This window comes from Solanum dulcamara, chromosome 2 (assembly GCF_947179165.1).
Source record: "Solanum dulcamara chromosome 2, daSolDulc1.2, whole genome shotgun sequence".
In the NCBI taxonomy this organism is placed as follows: Eukaryota; Viridiplantae; Streptophyta; class Magnoliopsida; order Solanales; family Solanaceae; genus Solanum; species Solanum dulcamara.
In genome coordinates this window covers 81266372-81287067 of record NC_077238.1, presented here as the reverse complement: position 1 = coordinate 81287067, position 20696 = coordinate 81266372, and the positions used below count along the sequence as shown (strand labels likewise).

At 35.6% G+C, this 20696-nt stretch overlaps 2 protein-coding genes, 6 non-coding genes and 1 pseudogene across 9 annotated transcripts; 8 read left to right on the top strand and 1 right to left on the bottom strand.

The window, feature by feature from the left end:
* Window positions 1–3565: 3565 nt before the first annotated feature.
* On the top strand, window positions 3566–8944 carry LOC129881032 (protein-tyrosine-phosphatase MKP1). 2 transcript variants are annotated; one of them, XM_055955345.1, is made up of 4 exons: window positions 3566–3702; window positions 4334–7075; window positions 7729–7904; window positions 8636–8944. In XM_055955345.1, the coding sequence occupies exons 2-3, from the start codon at window positions 4520–4522 to the stop codon at window positions 7783–7785; spliced, it is 2613 nt and encodes an 870-aa protein (XP_055811320.1). In that variant the 5' UTR covers window positions 3566–3702; window positions 4334–4519; the 3' UTR covers window positions 7786–7904; window positions 8636–8944. The 2 variants fall into 2 exon arrangements, with proteins under 2 accessions (XP_055811320.1, XP_055811321.1); XM_055955346.1 differs by having other exon boundaries at window positions 3573–3681.
* Window positions 8945–10268: 1324 nt separating this feature from the next.
* LOC129881309 (U1 spliceosomal RNA) lies at window positions 10269–10428 on the top strand. The gene has a single exon (XR_008765542.1). It is a non-coding gene; the product is annotated as a U1 spliceosomal RNA (small nuclear RNA).
* Window positions 10429–11426: 998 nt separating this feature from the next.
* Window positions 11427–11587, top strand: LOC129881304 (U1 spliceosomal RNA). Its single transcript, XR_008765538.1, has one exon. It is a non-coding gene; the product is annotated as a U1 spliceosomal RNA (small nuclear RNA).
* A 241-nt stretch (window positions 11588–11828) lies between these two features.
* On the top strand, window positions 11829–12140 carry LOC129881205 (small nucleolar RNA U3; annotated as a pseudogene).
* Window positions 12141–12899: 759 nt separating this feature from the next.
* Window positions 12900–13060, top strand: LOC129881308 (U1 spliceosomal RNA). Its single transcript, XR_008765541.1, has one exon. It is a non-coding gene; the product is annotated as a U1 spliceosomal RNA (small nuclear RNA).
* Window positions 13061–15227: 2167 nt separating this feature from the next.
* Window positions 15228–20353, top strand: LOC129873751 (60S ribosomal protein L23a-like). The gene is made up of 4 exons (XM_055948921.1): window positions 15228–15312; window positions 17601–17734; window positions 19460–19824; window positions 20069–20353. The coding sequence occupies exons 1-4, from the start codon at window positions 15228–15230 to the stop codon at window positions 20151–20153; spliced, it is 669 nt and encodes a 222-aa protein (XP_055804896.1). The 3' UTR covers window positions 20154–20353.
* Window positions 15329–15445, bottom strand: LOC129881322 (U5 spliceosomal RNA). Its single transcript, XR_008765549.1, has one exon. It is a non-coding gene; the product is annotated as a U5 spliceosomal RNA (small nuclear RNA).
* LOC129881303 (U1 spliceosomal RNA) lies at window positions 15859–16018 on the top strand. The gene has a single exon (XR_008765537.1). It is a non-coding gene; the product is annotated as a U1 spliceosomal RNA (small nuclear RNA).
* Window positions 16375–16535, top strand: LOC129881311 (U1 spliceosomal RNA). The gene has a single exon (XR_008765543.1). It is a non-coding gene; the product is annotated as a U1 spliceosomal RNA (small nuclear RNA).
* Window positions 20354–20696: the final 343 nt, after the last annotated feature.

Below are 20696 nucleotides of genomic sequence, written 5' to 3'. Positions count from 1 at the left end.
ATTTATTGATACTATCAAAAATCTCGTGCTTACGTTCTTGTTATTGATTTTTTGATTATCTTGGACTATAAGAACCTCAGTTGTGCTTCTGATTTCCACTCCAATCATCATATGATGACAATTCTCCTCATGCTCTGCCATAAGAATTTGAAGTCCGTATCATGATGAAGATAAGGTAAGATTGTGATTCTTACTCAAAAAATAGACATTTATCCACTTCACTAAATAAATTAATTATAATAAATTTAAATGATTCGATATAAACGTTCGATATAAATAAATATTTACTTTAAATAATCTATCAAGACTTAAAAAAAAATTAAAAAAGAATATAGACAAAGATAAAAGGAGCTTGACTATTTTAACATGGATTCCTCATGGACTTTAAGACCAAAAATAAAACCATATAATAATTATTAAATGCAAGTATAAATTGCGTGCAATATGTAACAGAAAAAGTCCTATCATATCACTAACGTGAGTCCTTTAAATTGAACGATATTTAATAAACAAGGTATTAATTGTGACATTCATGGGTTGTCTTTCTGTTTTTCGCGAAGTCAAAATTTAAAGTTTATGAATTTTTACAACAGTCTCAAATTTATGTAGTATTGTAATAATTGAGTTTCTAATAAAATATTAGAATAATTTTTTTTAACATAAAATTTAAATTAATCGAACTCCAAAATTAATATTTAACGTCAAATGAAAAACTAAAAAAAAAATAATTAAAACCAATAATAAAATAAGACAGAAAACATTATAGCATAATTTACAGAGTCACAAGCAAATTATAGTAACTTTATTGAAATAGTTACATTTCACATGATTTGTGGGTGGGGTGGGGGGTATTTTTTTTTTTGAAAAAGCTACATAAATTAGACTCATTAGGCAAAGTATTTATCAAAATTGGATTAAATTCAATCTATTTATCCGAGTTGCATCTACAACCCAGACTATTTACTCGTTTGCCCCCTTGTTTTATTCACTGAACCACGATTTCTTCATCTTTGATACCATCACAGTATATATCTATATACTTTGATAATATCTATATACTTTGATGGTATCAAGCAGAATTGAATAATATTTTTACTAAAACATTGTTTGTTACATAATATACTTTAATGGTATCAAAGAATAACTGAATAATGTTCTTTACTTATCTTTAATATACTCTAATGATATCAAGCGGTAAATGCGAATTAACAATTAAAACTAGGAGGGTATGAAAGTAAGAGGATAATTGTTTGTAAATAGTTTTCTTTTTTTAGGTACAAATATTCTTTTCCTTCATTTTTTTTGTTTGCATAAAAAGGAGGATAACATAAGCCACGTTTACTGGTTTGGAAATGGGGAAAAAATATTTCTAACCTATTAAAAAATAATTTATAAATATCTGAGAAATTTATATAAATTTTATTAGTTTAGGAACTAATTACTTAGCTACACTCTATTTTGCAATACTACAAATCTTGTCAGATTTTGGTGTGTCCAGATATGTTCAAATACTTCGAGATACATGTATCTCGGGATACATGTGGTCAAAATTAGGTGTAATTTATTCTAGATACATTGTATCTAAGTGGACTCGTGTGTATTTGGGATACATAACAAATCTAGACCCCCCTCTCTCATCTCCCTCTTATTTCGCTCGACGCTCTCCTATGTATCTGGTATTCCAGATACATGTGAACCATGCAAGATACGTATAAATACATGTAACTAGTGTGTATTCAGTGTAATCTGCATGTATCCAGGATATGTAACAAATCTCACTCCCTTCCCTTCCATCCCGCTCTCCTCTTTCTCTATTTTAGTGTATCTGTTAGCAAAAGTACATGTATGTAGGTGTATCTTCCTCAATATATGATTGAAAACTTTTCATTAATGGTAAGATACGTAATATTTTGAAAGTATATGTAGAAATAGTGTATATGCTAGTGGATATGTCTAATTATAAGCATTTCCCTATTTATTTATTTTTAAAAAACCATCACTAAAAAAAATGTGTTTAAAAAGAAAAGAAATAATATATTTATTTTAAAAAATATATATATTTTGACTCATAAGTAACAATAGGAGTATTTGTTTGTCAAACTATAGACATCAATGGTATTTTTAGACCAAACTACTAGCTGAAACATTTTTATTCAATTTTGCCTAATTTAAAGACATTTTAATTTGACACTTTTTCGTAAAATAAATAATAGTATTAGTGTGCTTTTGTACTCCAATTAAATATCCATGTTTAGATATTTCAAAAAATTGAATTCAATAAATCAAGCTTGTAAGCATTTATATAATTTGTGGTGGAATAATTAGTATTTCTTCACCTTTAACCGGAAGATTTAGGTTTGGGCTTTCAAAATGGAAGAAATCCAATTGTAAGTGTCGGCCCAAAAATATGCTTTGCAATGTATGAATTTAAATTAATTGAGCCTAAATATAAATATCGAACAGAACATCATATGAAAATGAATAACAAAAAAGTTTGTAAAACAATTAAAGTTATTTATGAAAAGGTCAACAAAACATTATATATGAACATATCCGATAAAGTATAAAAAAACTAACTCATTTACTGCTTTGATCTTTTTATGACTCGAATCATCCTTATATTAATGATAGAGTCAAGAACGACTTCAACATGGAATTGACTGATTTGCTGAGTCGAAACTCCCATAATTAATTTTTTCTTTCTCCAAGATTCATACTTAATAGTTTGGTTGTTTTCTTATTCAATTCAACTTTCGCGATTAATGGAATATGTAAATTCAGGCTATTTTTATTTATGAAAAGGTCATCCGAATGAAATACAAGCATATCCAATAAAATTATAATGGATAACTTGGTTATTGCTCTGATCTTTCTTAACTCAAATCCTGTACCTCTATATAAATGACAGAGTCAAGAGAAAACTCTAATTCTTTAAAACAGAACTGTCTGGTGAAGTTGGATCGAAATTTCATCAGGTATTTCCTTCCTCCTTATGAAATCATGTAAGAAATTTTGATAATTTGTAAATTTTTGATCAATTAGTCTACTCAAATTCTAGATATACATATATTTTTCGATTAACCTGATTTTTAACTATTACTTTGATATCTTTTTTTTACTATTTATATAATATATAAATTGTATAAACATTTTAAATTCAGTGTTCTTCAAATACCTCAATTCAATATTTCATTTTATGTGACTCGCTTTTTATGAATGGATCACTTAGTCGGAATTAATAAGCTTACCCTTCTTTCTATAATCGTTCAATTCAATATCAAAGTATTTTTTAATACGAAAAAAATGACAGATTAAAGCATGTTATTGATTAAAAATAAATATCTGAACAACGTAACATCAAAATGTATTTTGATACGGAGAAAATGATAGTTTTAAAATAAGTAAAGAAAACAACGAATAGTTATAATATTAAAGGCGCGAAAACATGATTTTTTTTTGTTAGATGTGCTTGTGACGATTAACTCTCGAAATAATTTTTTATTTAAATAAAGAAAATAAATAAATAAAAAAGAAAAAGCCGCTACATCTCCTTCTTTTTTTTTTCTTCTTTCTATCATTTCATTGTTTGCTACAGTCTTTTACACCTCTCATCGTTCTTGTTAATACTCTTCACACTTCCTAAGCAAAAAAATGTTCTTCTGAGTCTCTCTCTCAATGATGGTAACTTTTTCTTTATGTTCAGTAAGTTATAAATCCAAGATTTTCCCTTTTTTCTCTCTTTCTGTACATAGCATAAATTGGGTTTTTTTTCTTTTCTTTTTAAACTGTGTGGATTCACTTAGAGACTGTGTACACTTACTTTAACACATGGGGTTTTTGAATCCTTTAAAGATATGGCGTTTTCTTGAATTTTTATGTGTTTTTGAGTGTGGTTTTTTTTAGATCTTGGTTAGTTACTGTTTATGTGTTATGGTGCTAGATTCTGAATCTCAGATTTGTGAAAGATTTGTTTTTTTTTTTGGGGGGGGGGGGGGTTTCTAATTGTGTAGTTATATTGGAGTGAAGGGGGTTTAAATAGAGCAAAATGGGTATATAAGGATGTATATAGGTGACCCAAGTACCAACTAGTTTGTTGTTTAAGTTTAGTTGATTGTTTGGTTGATATTTAGTTATTGGTTGTGTGGAGTCTTGAGCTGAGGGTCTACAACCTCTCTGTCTGAGTAAGGTTTGATTACACGCTACCCTACCTAGACTCCACTTTGTGGGATGGAACGTCGTTGGGTGTGTTCTTGTTGTTTGTGTTGGTTGTGTGGAGTAGCTTGACTTTGTTTGACTTGTCTTTTTTTTTGTTTTCTGTTCAACACTTTTGCAGGTGAAATTTGTGGAGCTTTAGTTTTGTTTAGTTCTGTTTCCTTGGGGTGGGTTTGATTTAGTGGATTTTCGGGTTAGTTTTACTGGATGTGAACTTCAAAATCAGAAATTTGAAAGATTTTAGTGATTTTTGTATCTGAAGTTTCACTGTGGCAGTTAGACTTTGTCCTTAGTTTTGATTGTTGGAATGCCGGGAAAGGAAGATGCCTCAGCTGGTGGAGTGGATGGTTCTCAGGAGCCATGCCAACTTGCAAATGGTCGGAGAATGTATTGGCGGTCAGCATCTTGGTCGTCTTCGAGGACTTCACTGCCTCCGCTTAACCCAGATATGGAAAAAGATGGCTTGGATCCAAATGGAAGTAATAGCTCTCACTGTCGGAGGCCTTTAACCCCTAGGTCGCAACAGAGTTTTAAGGCTAGGTCTTGTCTTCCACCGTTGCAGCCATTAGCAATTGCTCGAAGAAGTTTGGATGAGTGGCCGAGAGCAGGATCTGATGATATCGGAGAGTGGCCACTTCCTTCTACCCCCAGTGGGAGGGATTCGAATAGCAACAGTGAGAGGCTTAAGCTGGATTTGTCCAACATACATAAAAATCCAGAGGCTAATGGTGGGCTTGTGAGAAGAGAAAAGATTGCTTTCTTCGACAAAGAGTGTTCAAAGGTGGCTGAACACGTATATCTTGGTGGGGATGCAGTGGCAAGAGATAAGGATATACTAAAACAAAATGGGATTACCCATGTTCTTAACTGTGTGGGGTTTGTATGCCCCGAGTATTTCAAGTCTGATTTCGTATACCGAACTTTATGGTTGCAGGATAGCCCGTCAGAAGATATTACTAGCATTCTCTATGATGTTTTTGACTACTTTGAAGATGTCAGGGAGCAACATGGAAGGGTTTTTGTTCATTGCTGCCAAGGGGTCTCTCGGTCAACCTCGTTGGTTATTGCTTATCGTATGTGGAGAGAAGGACAAAGTTTTGACGATGCCTTTGAGTATGTAAAGGCAGCAAGGGGTATTGCGGATCCAAATATGGGTTTTGCTTGTCAGTTACTACAATGCCAAAAAAGGGTTCATGCTTCTCCTTTGAGCCCAAGTTCATTATTAAGGATGTACAGAGTCGCACCTCATTCACCATACGATCCTTTGCATCTCGTCCCAAAAATGTTAAATGATCCCTCTCCGTCAGCATTAGATTCTAGAGGTGCATTTATTATACATATACCTTCTTCAATATATGTTTGGATTGGTAAGAAATGTGAAGCAATCATGGAAAGAGATGGCAGAGGGGCTGTTTGCCAGATTGTTCGTTATGAGAAAGTGCAGGGCCCTATCATAACAGTTATGGAAGGTGAGGAACCTTCGTACTTCTGGGATGCTTTCTCCAATTTCCTGCCATTGATGGACAAATTAAAGAATGGAGGGGATGTTGTTGAGTCATCAAGTAAGGTTTGTCCAGGGGAAAGAAAGGTGGATATTTATAATGTTGACTTTGAGATTTTTCAAAAAGCTACTTCGGGCGGCTTTGTTCCTCCTTTTGCATCATGTGAGACTGAACATGAAACCCACCTTCCAGTTAGAGAAAGTTCTTGGAGCATGCTAAGGCGAAAGTTTGTATCGGGGAATATGAGGGATTTTGTCTTTTCAACAAAGTCAGGTATCTCTAGAGTCTATCCTGATTCTATGTTTATAACGATAGACAATTGTGCAACTAAACAACTACATTCTTCTTCTATGTTGTCTTCATCTTCTTCGTGTTCACCGTTGTCAACTACAATATCCTTATCTTCAACACCTTCTTCATCATCAGCCTCATCACCTCCTTATCTCTCTCCAGACTCCATCTCGTCTGATTCAAGCATCAATTCAAAATGTCTTTCTGATTCTCCAGTTGTGTCACCTTCAGTTATCTCTTGTGCAGATTTAACTTCTTCAACTCCATCTAACTCTAGTGTGTCTGTTCTCCCTTCCAAGATTTCTCCACAGTCCATATCTAAAACTTCAAAGTATATTGATGTCAACTTCACTTCCCATACTTCTTCACAATCAGCTCCTGCGCTGTCTAAAAAGTTCCCCCTTTCTATTGCGGAGCGGAGAGGAAGTTTGTCAAAGTGTCTCAAGCTGCCAATGCTGACTGATGATTTCGAGAGTAAAGCTGGTCATTTGAAGAGTGTTGCCAATGAACAAGATGACAGTGGCATATCGGAAGTGACAAATGAGTCTTTCAATGAAGCAGCGACTGCAGGCGAGATTTTACAGTCCCCACAAGAGATAATTGAGAGTAAAATGGATGAATTGAATAGGTCTTTAAATAGTCTAAGCATTGATAATCCATCTGATAAAGAGCCTGTTGTTTTTAGTGGCTTTCATGAGTCATGGGAGAAAATACCATGCAATGAAAAGAGCACGGCTGTGTTAAATGATGTTGTGGATACTGATGGAGCATCTTGTAACCTAGTGAAACATGCTGTATATCGTTGGCCCAGCTTGGAGAAACTTGGTACTTGTAGCATTGATGATTTGGATTCTAAAGGTGCATATATTTTCATTATTCCAACTTCAGGTTTTGGAAAAGATGCAAGTAGAGCTGTGTATGTTTGGGTAGGAAGGTCTTTTAGTTGTGAGATTAGCAAAATTCGGCAGGTAAGCTGCAAAGGGCTTGGTGATCCAGGGGAGATTGACTGGAAACAGGCTGCTACAGATGTTCTTCATCAAATGGTTCTGCCAATTGACACCAACATTAAGGTATATCACTACTTCATACTCTTGTACTATTGTTGCTTTTCTTGATCTAAGTTCTAGAGCCGCTCATGTATGATTTGTTTATCTGTTCATAGTTTTTGATATATGGGTTCTTCTAGGTTTCAGCTGTAACATTCACAAAATAAATGGAAAAAAAACTGAATTTTTTTATGTAGTATGTGGCTAGAATCAGGAAAATGCTCTTCATACTTCACTTTTGAGCTTCTCGTATTTTTAGTTAATTTTGCGCAAGATATATTTTCTCGTTTTGGAATATTTGTTGTCGTTGTTCTTCCCCCATTGCCACACTATTCAAATAGAGTGTTTTGCCACGTTGCTAGAATTCAGAGTGAAATTGCATGTTATATGCATGGAAAAGCAGAAGATGCTAATATAACATGTCTATTCAATTCATTCTTCTATTTTAATTAATTAACATCACTATCAGTTAGTAGCTTTGCCGAATTGTTGGTGGCATAAGCACTCACAAAGTTGCAGTTTGCTTGGTGGCAACATCACTTCCAAGTGGTGCTCTACCCCTTCCTTTCTTTTCTTTCATTTGGTTTTGGGGGGGTGGGGGATTAATATCTAGATTTGTGGTACTGTTTGGTGTGTTTTATCTCAATGCTCATTCTCTCTAAACATGCGATTGATAGGTTGTGAAAGAAAATGAAGAACCTGCTGAGTTCCTAGCATTATTGAGTTCCCGGTAAAGCTAACATGTTCGAGGACACATCAGGAATTCCAGTAGATTACCTCCTCTTTCATACATTTTCAGCTTCCATAATTTTCCTGGGTTTTGAGTGAAAGTCCACCTGACTATAATGTGGAGGTATGTATCCCAAATACTACCATAAATATATAGTACCTGCAATATCTAGCTTGGCTTGAAGTTCTTCATGGTTGTCATCTAAAAAGAAAATTCTACACCCAGGGGAGGGGTGTGGCCTAGTGGTTAATGATGTGAGTTGTCTCAGCTTCAAATTCCGCCGGAGGCAAAATCACTAGGTGATTTCTTTCGGTCTGTCCAAGTCTTGATGGACAGAGTTTTCGGGTACCTGTGTTGGTAGTAGGTAGTAGGTACCTGTTGGAACTTGTCAAGGTGCGAGCAAGCCGGCCTTGATACCATGGTTATAAAAAAGAAGATAACATTCTTTAGATTTGGATTGTAATGTTATCTTTCAATCATTCAGTGTGGGAGTTTGCTTTCATTTCTTGGGCCTGAGAAGTTAAATACAATATGTTTTAATATGTAAACCATAGTCTTTCCACATTTTTTATATGATATCATAGTAAGACTCAATACCACTTTCTTGATTTACCCTAAATACAATATGTTTCTATGCTTCAAATGTCTAGTCTTGGGCGTGGTTGCGAGGAGAGAAGGGGAGGGTGTTAATTTTCACACATTGGTCGATAGAACGAGCTGTTGTTGTCTTTGTTATATGGTCTTGAGCACTCCTTATCTCGTGAGCGAACTTTGTGGTTGAGTCAGTCTCAAGATTGTCCGTTTTCTTTACCATCACCTTAACTGACCGGCTATTTTGTGTTTCTCTTCTGCAGGAGGCTGCTTTTAGAAGTTGTCAGAGGTGGTTCACCTGAATGTACATGTAGTGCTGCAACACCCGATAACCGTTAGAGGCAATTTGCCGACTTAACTTTTCATTGTACATTTGCCATGACTTAGAAATTAGAAATTTCAAAGCCAGTTTAGGCAACAAAATAGTTCTCAAGTCATAGTTACTTCATCCCTTTCCTTCTGTACATTATTGCCTTTGTGCCAATGATTTTCGAAACTGTTGTTGCCTGTTGGTTCCAAGCCATTTTTTAACGATAAGATGGCTTAATGTTTACTTATTCCAAACTATTCAACATAGCTTCTTCTTCGCTATTGTATTTCCTTTTCATACTTATTTTGATATGCTTTGTTGGAACTGAGAGTCCAACCTCTCTACCTTCACATGGTGTGGGGTAAGGTTACGTATACATCACCTTCTTAAACAACACTTGTGGGATTTCGCTATTGTTAAACTATTGTTCTATATTGTTGCAATTGGTGATTTTCTTGATCAATATTTTGAGTAGCTATGTGCTTGAACAAGTAGGCAGCAACAATCAGTAATGAATGTTGCACTGAACCATTCAGCATTTGATTATGGGTTTAGGACAATATATATATATATATATATATATATATATATATAATATTTTGTTTCCCACCCGGTCTCCAGAGCTCGTGGAGTTTCGACCAAATTCGGATCGCGCACTGCAGGGCCCATTCAGGGGTGGTGCTTCCAACAAGATTTTTTTCATTCCCAGGGCTCGAACCTGAGACTTCTGGTTAAGGGTGAAGTAATCCCACCACTGCACCACAACCCATGTTGGTGGGTTTAGGACAATATATGTTTCTACTACAAGTAGAACGGGACAATTTTGGTTTAGTGGTAAAGTGCGACGTTTGATGTGTGGGTTAAGTGCATGTCATGGTTCAAACTAGTTTTTTTAGACAAAAGAATAGTATTTGGAGAAGAGTGGAGTTGTGGACTTTTATCCGTTGAGATCGAAGGTATTCGGAGGAGAGTGGAGGGACGGACTTATTATCCACCGAGATTGAAGACCACTAGCAACCCTTGGCTATTTAGGGTAGAGCGTACTAAAATCTTATCTCTATCTCATGGAGGTAGATAAACTATTCCCGAAAGGCTTTGAGCTCGAGTAACAAACATCAAAGTAGTTTAACAACAACAACAAAACCACTGTAATCCCACATATCAAAGCAGTTTTAAAAAAAACTACAGAATTAAAGAGGACATAACAAATAATATGGAAAACATTACATAACATTCAAGAAACAAGAAACAATAACAATATCCAAATAATGCAATAACCGAAGCACAAGAAATAACAAAGAGCAGCAGAAATAGTAAAACAAAGAAAATATGAGAATAACACTACTATTATTGATATGAATGTTTACATTAACATCGAGATAATAGAATGACAGGACTATTCATTGAAAAAAATATTACATTCTCATATAGTAGTTTTGATTTAAACTGAATTAATTGCATGTTACCTGTTTTAGAGTTGAACTAACATTGTTGTACCAATTCACTTAGTACCACATTGTTAAGTCAAGAAGATACAATAGTAGCACGGAGATACTATAAAAAAGGGTCAAGTACAACAATGAAACATACTTACCTGGATGGGGTCAATGAGCGATCAATAAGACTCATGGCCTAGGTTGGTGACTTTCATTGCACTCTGAAGGGGTGCCCACCTAAGGTTGGCCTAATTGGTCGAGCCTATGTCATAATTTGTGACAGTGGGGCTTGCGTTCGCGCGGCCCCTGTCCAATTCAAAATACGAAACTTTAAATTTTAGAATATAAATCTTATAATAATCTTGGAGCTATTAGAGCGGGATTTGCTTTTTGGGGGAATATGAGTTGAAGCAATACCAAAAATATTTTCACATTGCTTTTTGTAAATTCGAATTGAAGGGTGATATAGAATTTATATCCGACATCATATCCACAGTTAGCCCATTCATCTTAGTTAGCAGTTTCAGCTCCATATCAAGATCACAATGGATATCGTCATTCAAATAAATAATGCAGTCTGTTTTCGCAATAGTTATAGATTTAGAAAGACGGGAAAAGATTTATATACTTTCTTTTCTCGCCTCGACTCCCACATTGATAAGTTAGCCAGACAGGCTAGTCTTTTATATAACATTGCCACAATTTACATGTGCTCGACCTTACTTGAACATGATCTGTTCTATAGGCTCGTACCACTGTATCATGAGACTGGAGCGTGATTAATAGGCCCCCATTACCTGCCTGGGGTGATGGAGTCGTAGATGATCGTTCTCAGCCTGGTTTGCTGGGCTTGAGATGGTCTCAAGTCTGTCTGACAGACTTCCAATTATTTTGTAGTATTATCAGAAAACAAAGGCATCCTCATTTGTTGTTTTTAGTAGGCATAATCGTTTGTTACCATCTCCGTGTCAAACTAGCACCAATGTTAGGTTCAGTGAAACTGAAAAAGTGGAAAATTGTTCAATACTTAGCAGTGGAGCTTTAGATTAAGTTCTTCTCGTTTCACATGTTCGAGATTCACGTTATTCCGTTTCATTGCTTCTTATAATACAGATAGAAAGATTTACAAGGAAGATGCATACACTTGTGTATATAGCAAATGTGATAATCAAAGTCGTCTAGGGAAAAAATAATTCAATATTGATAGGCAGATTGAAAAACTATGACTTACTCCCACATCGGTGAGTGAAGAAGATAGAAGAGTAATGTGTAGATACTATAAAAAAGGGCCAAGTACAACAAAAAAACATACTTACCTGGACGGGGTCAATGGGTAATCAATAAGACCCATGGCCTAGGTTGGTGACCTCCATTGCACTTTGGAGGGTTGTCTGCCTAAGGTCGGCTCAGGTGGTCGAGCCTACGTCATAATTTGTGGCAGTGGGGACTTGCGTTCGCGCAGCTCCTACCTAATTCTAAGTACAACCGTTTTCTAGTATCTCATTTCTAGGCTTGTGAACTCCTACCTAATTCTAAGTACAACCGTTTTCTAGTATCTCATTTCTAGGCTTGTGAATTACTTGTGCACTTCAAAATTGAAGTGAAAAACAAATAGATTGATAGAATTAAATACTTCATTTTCTTCTTTCTCGTGACGTCTCCACATAAATAAGTTATCCTGCATGAAGTCAAGTATTTACATCAATGGACACAACCTTACTTGAACAGGATCTGTTCTATAGGGTCGTACCTCCTTATTCTTGAGTTCTAAGGAGACAGAAAATTAAGTCTGGTGGATGAACCGTGGCCAGCATATGAGACTAGAGCTGAAAATGAGCCCTTGGTGAAAAGACTTATCATTCAGCATTCTGAAAGTTGTACTTAATGTATTAAAAGAGTTGTGCCATGATAAAAGCACGTGATTAGCAGCCTCCATGGTCTTTCGGGGTCATGGAGTCGTAGATGATCATTCTCAGCCTGAATTTCCGTACCTCAGATAGTCTAGAAACTGTCCGACAGACTCTCTTAACTCTTTTTGCTGGTTCCACTCACATTGAATCTTCAGAACAAGTTAAGCCATAGATTGTATATGTTGTTGCTTTGATTAATGTGTCAGAGGCGGATGTAGCATGCTTGCTAGGGGTTCAACTTCCGCCTCCATTTAGAATAAATGTTGACAAACGTTTTTCTTGGAATGAAGATGAGCTCTTGATACATTTGTTATTCAGAACGTGGTTTACGTCAATTTGGAAAAACTATGAAATCATTCAACATCCTGGAAGTTGTACCTGATGTATACCTTAAAAGATGTTACCATTTCTTTATGACTATCGTTAATGTTATTGTCAAAATAAAATTGCTCAATATTTAGCAGTGGAGATTTAGATTTAGTTCTACTCGTACACTCTAACCTTGAGTTCTAAGGAGCCAGAAAACCAAGTCTAGTAGATGAACCATGGCGATTAGTCCAGAGCATGTTAAACAGCCTACATGGACTTCAATTGTTCTCAGCCCCTACCCTTCGAAAGGCCACCACTGAAATAAACAGTAAACTAGCAGTGAACGTAAGTAGCACAAGAGGGTGATGTTAACTAATGGATAAGTTTATGTGCAATGCTTGAGTCACATACAAAATGTGGTTGTCATCATTACGAGTCTATGAAAAACTGAAGTTCAATAATATGAAGATTAATAAACTAATTGGTCCCACATCTGCAAGTGAAGAGTATAGAATAGTAGCAAGGAGATACTATAAAAGAGGGCCAAGAACAACGATGGAACATACTTACCTGGATGGGGTCAATGGGTGATCAATAAGACCCATGTCCTAGGTTGGTGACCTCCATTGCACTTTGGAGGGGTGCCGGTCTAAGGTCAGTCCAAGTGGTTGAGCCTATGTCATAATTTGTGGCAATGGGGGCCTGCGTTTGCGCAGCCCCTACCCAATTCTAAGTACAACTGATTTCTAGAATCTCATTTATAGGCATGTGATTTACTTGTGCACTTACATTCTCAATAATAGCAATAAACAAATCGATTGATAGAAATGAATACTTCATTTTTGTCTTTCTCGCGCCTCGTCTTTACCTCAACAACACGACCTTACTTGAACGGGATCTGATGTTCTATAGGCTTGTTACCTCCTTATCCTTGAGTTCTAAGGAGACAGAAAATCAAGTCTGGTAAATGAACCGTGGCAGGCTTATCAAACTAGAGCTGAAAACGAGCTCTTGGTACATCTGTTGTTCAAAATCTGGCTTTCGACAACTTGGAAAATAGTATGAAAATCATTCAACATCCTGAAAGTTGTACTTTATGTATTCCTTAAAGGACATTCATAGAAAAGAGTTATGGCCATGATAAAAGAGCGTGATTAGCAGCCTCCATGGTCTTTCAGGGTCATGGAGTCGTAAATGATCGTTCTCAGCCTGATTTTCCAGGCCTGAAATAGTCTAGAAGCTGTCTCTCAACCTGATTTTCCGTGCCTGAGATGGTCTAGAAGCTGTCTGACAGACTCTTAACTCTTTTTGCTGGTTCCACTCACATTGGATCTTCAGAACAAATTAAGCCATATATTGTATTCTCTTGTATATGCTGTAGCATTCTTGCTAGGGGTTCAACTTGATCCAACATTTTAGACACACGGTGTATATCTACCTAAAAGTTTTTAAAATTGTGACAAATTTTAAACTTTGAATCCGAAATTCCATAAGTGCAATAGATTCAATATTGATAAGATTTTAGAAGTTGAAACCATCAAATTTAAACTCTAAATCTGCTCCTGAACGTTATACGAATTTATTACTACTATTTAATGATGTGATCTAACGTTTCTGATTCTTCAGGAGTAATCAGTAGTATAAACTAAGCACGTATTTTGCTTCTTTCGGACATTGAGGATGTTAATTATATTCTTTTTTACAGACTAGAAATAATCCCACACCATCAAGTGAATAAGACAGAAGACTAGCAAGGAGACGCTATAAAAAAGGGCCAAGGTCAATTACAGAGAAACATATTTACTTGGACGGGGTCAATGGGTGATTAACAATGCCAATGGCCTAGGCTGGTGACAGACCTCTATTGTACTTTGAAGGGGTGCTTGCATAGTTTCCTTTTTTTGGTTAAAGAAGGAATCAATGTGTCATATTGTAACTTTTATAGTGTGAAGCTGTTGATTCCGCCTCCTTATATGATCGAGTACAATTTCTTTATAAATTAACTCCCAGTAGAGCAAATGTATGAATTGCTAGACATTTCGTTCACCTTGGCTTGAATGAGTTCATAATTTTCATTTATGTTACCTGAATATAGTTATCAAGAATCTTCAATTTTCTCGGCTTATCTGGCAATGCATAAGGTATGAAGTTAATGAAGAGAACTTTGCTCTCAACTATTGAACTCAATCACTTGCTGCCGTTACTCTTCAGTTTTCTGTTGAGGTCTATCCTGCAGACATACATTTTTCTTTGAAGTTTCTTTTTTTGCTACAACTTAATAAAAATCATTGTTTTAGATGATGCATATGTAGAATGCCTATTTGGTTCTAGTTCTTTTTTCCCTATATAGTGAAGTTAGTCGCACGTAAGGACAGATTGCAGCCATATTACTAAAAGCTTGTGCGAAGAATCTGTTTTACAACAGAATGGATGTATTCCTTCAAGGATGTTTGTATGAAGAAAACAATGACTTACTCCCACCATCGCTAAGTGAAGAAGACAGAAAAGTAATGAGGAGATACTATAAAATAAAAACAAGGACAACAGGAAAACATACTTACCTGGACAGGGTCAATGGGCAATCATGAAGGCTCATTGCCTAGGCTGGTTGTCTGACAGGCTCCCATTTCTTTTTTATCTAGTTATGTAAAGAGGATGTTGAAATTGAAGTTGCAGCATTTGGCTCTTTAAACTGCTGTTAGAGGAGCATTGTACACTGTGTGGCTTGTATGAATTCACATTTTCCATTTATGATATTTGAATATACGACAGAAAATCATCAACTTTCTCGGATTATCTGGCAATGCATAAAGTATGAAGCTCATGAAGAGAGCATTTACCCTTGAAGTTACAGGTTCAACAGAACCCAAACGTTTTTCTTGAAACGAAGATGAGCTCTTGGTACATTTGTTATTCAGAATGTGGTTTACGCCAACTTGGAAATGACTATGGAATCATTCAAAATCCTGGAAGCTGTACTTTCTTTTAGGGGACACTCAATAGAGAGAACCCCTCCAAAAATAGGCGTATGCTACTATTTGCAGCATGCACACGGTATTCTTTAGTAAAAGGTGAAAGAATAGTCCATTCTGTGCTAACTGCGTGGCTGCATGGAAGTTGTACATGATATTCAAGGAGGCTTTGTATATAGTTACAATTTTTTTTGTGACTATAGTGTATGCTATCGTCGAAATAAAATGACAAAAGGACTCTAAAAAAAATAACTGCATTCTTATTTGTTATCGTTCAAATAGATTAAGAAAAAAATTGCCATTCATTATTTCGTTATTCATTTCTTCTTATAATACCGATCATAAGGAAGATGCATAGTCTGGACGAGTATTTGCGCAAAGGTTAAAATACACAGCAAATGTGATAACCGAAGAAGTCTACCAAAAATAAAATATTGGATATCGATATGCAGATTGAAACAGTATGACTTACTCCCACATCGCTGAGTGAAGAAGACAGATGAGTAATGAGGAGATACTATAAATAAGGGCCAAGTATAACAAAGAAACATACTTACCTGGACGGGGTCAATGGGCGATCAATAAGACCCATGGCCTAGGTTGGTGACCTCCATTGCACTTTGGAGGGGTGCCTGTCTAAGGTCGATCCAAGTGATCGAGCCTACGTCATAATTTGTGTTAGAGGGGGTATGCGTTCGCGCGGCCCCTGTCCAAGCCAAAGTTCAATTGTTTTTGTTTTATGTTTTAACCTCGGTCTATTCGATGAATCTTTTGATCTTTCAATTAAATACTTTATATAATACAATTTATTTTATGTATGTTTTTTGTACAGTCTTTAGACTGTCCAATGTATCTTTTGAAGTTATGATAAGTTGCAGCTAATATTGTATTCTTGAATGTATGTTTTTACTACATTCTTTCAGATTAAATTTATTGGTCTTACTAACAAAATTCTGCTATAACTATATGTTGTGTCCGTTTAGGATAAAATCACTAAATAGTATAACGAATCTGGAAAATATAAACCAGTCCCACATCATCAAGGAGTTGCTACAAAAGAGGGCCAAGGACAAATGGATAAACTAATGGGTGATCAAGAAGACTCGTAGCCTAGGTTTGTGATCTCCATTGCACTTTGGAGGGGTGGCCGTTTAAGGTCGATTCAAGTGGTCAAAGCCTATGTCATAATTTGTGGTAGTGAGGGCCTGCGTTCGAGCAACCTCTACCCTATCCTAAGTCTAATTGTTTGCCAACAGAAATACGAGAAGAATTGTTAAGAGCCCAACATTGTTAACATTTAACTAGCTCAATATTGTTTTGATCATGTAATTCCTTTTTTTTTTGCATGGACCCACCCTTGTCAAATCGACTCCTTCACAGAAAAATTACATTGTGGAGACAAATATAATTTTAAAAATATATACTATAATATTGAATCCTCTTGACTTTAATTTTCGAATATTCACTTCTTTATATATGTATATAGTTCGAATCTTCTTGATGAAAATTCTAGCTTTGACACTATTAGCGCTGACATAGACTCCTAAATAATCATAAAACAGGCTAGCACTAAGCTGTAAAATAAGCAAAAAATGCTTTTTCTTGGACAAAAAAAGTTGCCTGTCTAAGAAGGATCATTTAGTCCCACATCATTAAGTGAAGAAGATAGAATAGTAGTAAGAATGTACTATAAAAATGACTTTGGAGGAGCGCCTAGCTAAGGCCAGTCTACGTGATCAAGTCTATGTCATATTCGTCTATCCAATCTCATGTCTAATTATTTTTATCCTTATTATAAGGTACCAAAATAACGATTTCCAGTGCCTACGATATGCTATTGTTTGACTATATATGAGCACTAAATAAAATATTTTGACTTCGATAAAATAAGTTGACCAATAAAAATGATATTTTTTCTAAGTAGATTTGAATGAGAAGAAACTAAGATAAGTTATGAATGTATTGAGGCTAATCAAATGTTTTTCTTGTGAATGTTTCACTTGACACTTATTCAATAATTTAGAATTTTACTATTTCATAATATACATATCGTATGTACAATATAAGTAGGCCAATAATTTGAGGTGTACATTATAAATAGACAGATCCAACATATATTTTATTTGAAATTTGGAACTTCAAACGTGAATTTTTTCAACTTCAGTCTTGAAAGTCTAAAGTTGATCTGAAACGACAACTTACAAAAATTTATATAATTCGACTATAGTTTAAATAGTGGTCCTCAAATTGGCTATATGTGCACTTGTACCCAAATTTTAGCGGGTCATGAGGTAAACACAAGAAGGCCCAAATATATAAAAGCAAGCCCAAGCCCAAGCCCAAGCCCAAGAACTTTATCATTGTCAGTTTGCAACCCTACGACTTCGCCGGCGGCTGCAATATCTCCCGTCGCTTCCTCCTCCAGGTTGGTCAATTCTCGCCGGCCGTTTCCGGAAAGTTCCTTATACGAAAATGAACATCTGTATATATATGTATCTCATTGTCTTTTTTATTTGTATGATTTGGTATACGTAAGGTTCGGGTTGCAGTAATCGTCAAAATGGCTCCGGAGAAAGGTATTTAGCTTCAATTAGCTTTTTATGTATTTACTACTGAATTAAGCGATTTTAGAGTCCTTAATTTGCCTTAAAAGAAGAATTATTTAGCATTGGAATGAATAAAGTGGATTCAATAAGCGTAACCTGATTAATTTTGTTTAAGTAGTTGGTTGATTGATTTATTTACAGTTTTCCGATTATGACGTGTTTTGATAAGCTAAAGAAGTTGTATTTGCGTGGATTTTGGATCTTCATTGCCAGTTTTGGAAGGCAAATGGGCTTGAACTGCGAATTGACCGATCTTCATGTTGTGCTGTTCTTTTTCGTAGTTTTTTTTTTTCGTGTTTAATGGAGGTCGGAATGGATAGAGTGGATTTATTTAGCTGAACTTGACAAAGTTTGATTGAGTTGTAGTTGATTGATTTGCTAGTCTTCTGATTATACTGTATTTTGATAAGCTAAAGAAGTGGTATTTGCATGAACCGTGGACCTTCAATGGTCTACATTTTGGCGGATAAATGGGCTTGAACTGCGATTTGATTGATCTCGTGTTGTGCTGTTCTTTTTGATAGCTTTTTTTCCTATTTAATGGAGGTCGGAATGGTAGAGTGGAATGGAGGTAGTGAATTTACTTAGCTGAACTTGACTAATTTTGATTGATTTGTAGTTGGTTGATTGATTTGTTAGTCTTCTAATCATACTGTATTTTGATAAGCTAAAGAAGTTGTATTTGCGTGAACCGTGGACCTTCAATAGTCTAAATTTTGGCGGATAAATGGGCTTGAACTGTGATTTGACTGATCTCCATGTTGTGTTGTTCTTTTCATAGTTCTTTTTTTTCTATTTAATGGAGGATGAAAGTTAGGAGAGCGGACTTTTCCTTGTTCAAATCGCCTGGTAATGTCCACTAATAAATTCTCCACTCGGCATCTACTTCTTCAAACGAATTCTAAGAAGATCTAGAAATTCTTTAAATAGTTTCTTTTAGTAGCAGAACATATAGAAGTTCTATTTGAAATGGCATTGGTTTACACACAATGATAAGAGTTACTATTAGTTTGTTCTGGTGGGGGGTGGGGGGGAAGAGGACCAGAGATACTTCGAAGGAAAAATGGACAATGTACTTAGACTAGCCTACGATTGTTTGATTTGTTTAGCTTTTTAGCGTACGATGGCTGATATATGTGAAACAGACACATGTTAGAATCTTTCGGAAGTTTTCAGCTCTGTACAGGAATAGAGAAGGAACTGAGCTCTTGCCTCTTTTGTAATGTATAGATCCAGCTTCCCCTTAATGCTGGTTTTACATTAACAGAATGGCTACTTTACTTATAAAAAGGAAAAGAAAGATGACAATTTGAAATTCCTAATTCGTGGTCTGAAGCATGATAATATTATGTTTTCCGACATTTTCCCTTGGTAGTATGAATTATGAAGTAGAAAACTATTTTTTAGAGATGCGTGCCTATTCTTTAAAGCCCGTGATAGTGTCATCTAAGTTCACATTCACAATGATATTTTGTATAACTACTCTTCTACTAATTGTGGTCTCATTGCATCACATTGATTCTGTTCCATCTTTTGGGTCACAGCTGATATCACAAAAAAAGGCAGACCCCAAAGCTCTGGCTGCAAAGGTTGCCAAGGCTGTGAAATCTGGCTCAACCTTCAAGAAGGCGGCAAAGAAGATACGCACAAAAGTCACCTTTCACAGGCCCAGGCCATTGAAGAAGGATAGAAACCCAAAGTATCCTCGTATAAGTGCACCTCCGAGGAACAAGTTGGATCATTACCAAATCCTCAAGTGTCCATTAACCACCGAGTCTGCAATGAAGAAGATTGAGGTTAATAACACCTTGGTTTTCATAGTTGATATCCATGCTGACAAGAAGAAGATTAAGGATGCCGTGAAGAGGATGTATGATATTCAGACCAAGAAAGTGAACACTTTGATCAGGTGAATACCAAAATATCTAATTAATATTCATTGGGGGTACAATTACATAATATCAGATGATCTTTTAGTATCTTAGTTTGTTGATCACACCATCATCATGCTCTGCATACACCGTGTGAGACGATTACATCAGCATTAGCCACATAGAATCATCCCATTTTCGTGCCAGCGTCTGTTTTTTGGTTCTTAGTGAATGTTTTGTTTCTGAGAACTGTTGACATGAAGCTCGTTCGTTTTTCTTTAGGCCTGATGGAACCAAAAAGGCTTACGTTCGACTGACTCCAGACTATGATGCATTGGATGTAGCAAAGAAGATTGGGATAATCTAAAGAGAAACTAGTTGTTTTCTGGCAAAAACAGCTCATTTGACAATTTTGTTAGCTGTTTTCTGGTCAAATAGTTTGAGTGGTTCCTATAGTTGTGTGACTATTAGTTAGAAAGGTCAATATTTTTGTACTCTTGAGAACAACATTGTCACCTTTTGCTTACATGTTCGAGAAGCTCAAACTTGGCCTCAATTGGTAAGTAAGTATTTCGACTTTGAGTATATACATGTACACATCTCAACTCGTCTCTATTCTGTCAGTTGAACACTTCAACTTATAAAATAATTATCTAGACTACTTAAGATGTTACCAATAGGCGTACTTGAAAGTTTTAAAATATTAAAGGAACAAGTAAAAGAAAAAGTCAAGTAACTTGGTGTCATTTCGTTGGGAACAAGTTATTCCCGAATTAACTATTGCCAAGATAAGTTATTTATTTCACCATGCATATGAGATAGCTTATTCTGTCACTATGATATACTTTTTCCTTTTTCTTTTTTGAACCAGGAATAGAAAGATTCTAAGAACCGCTACAAATAATAAAGT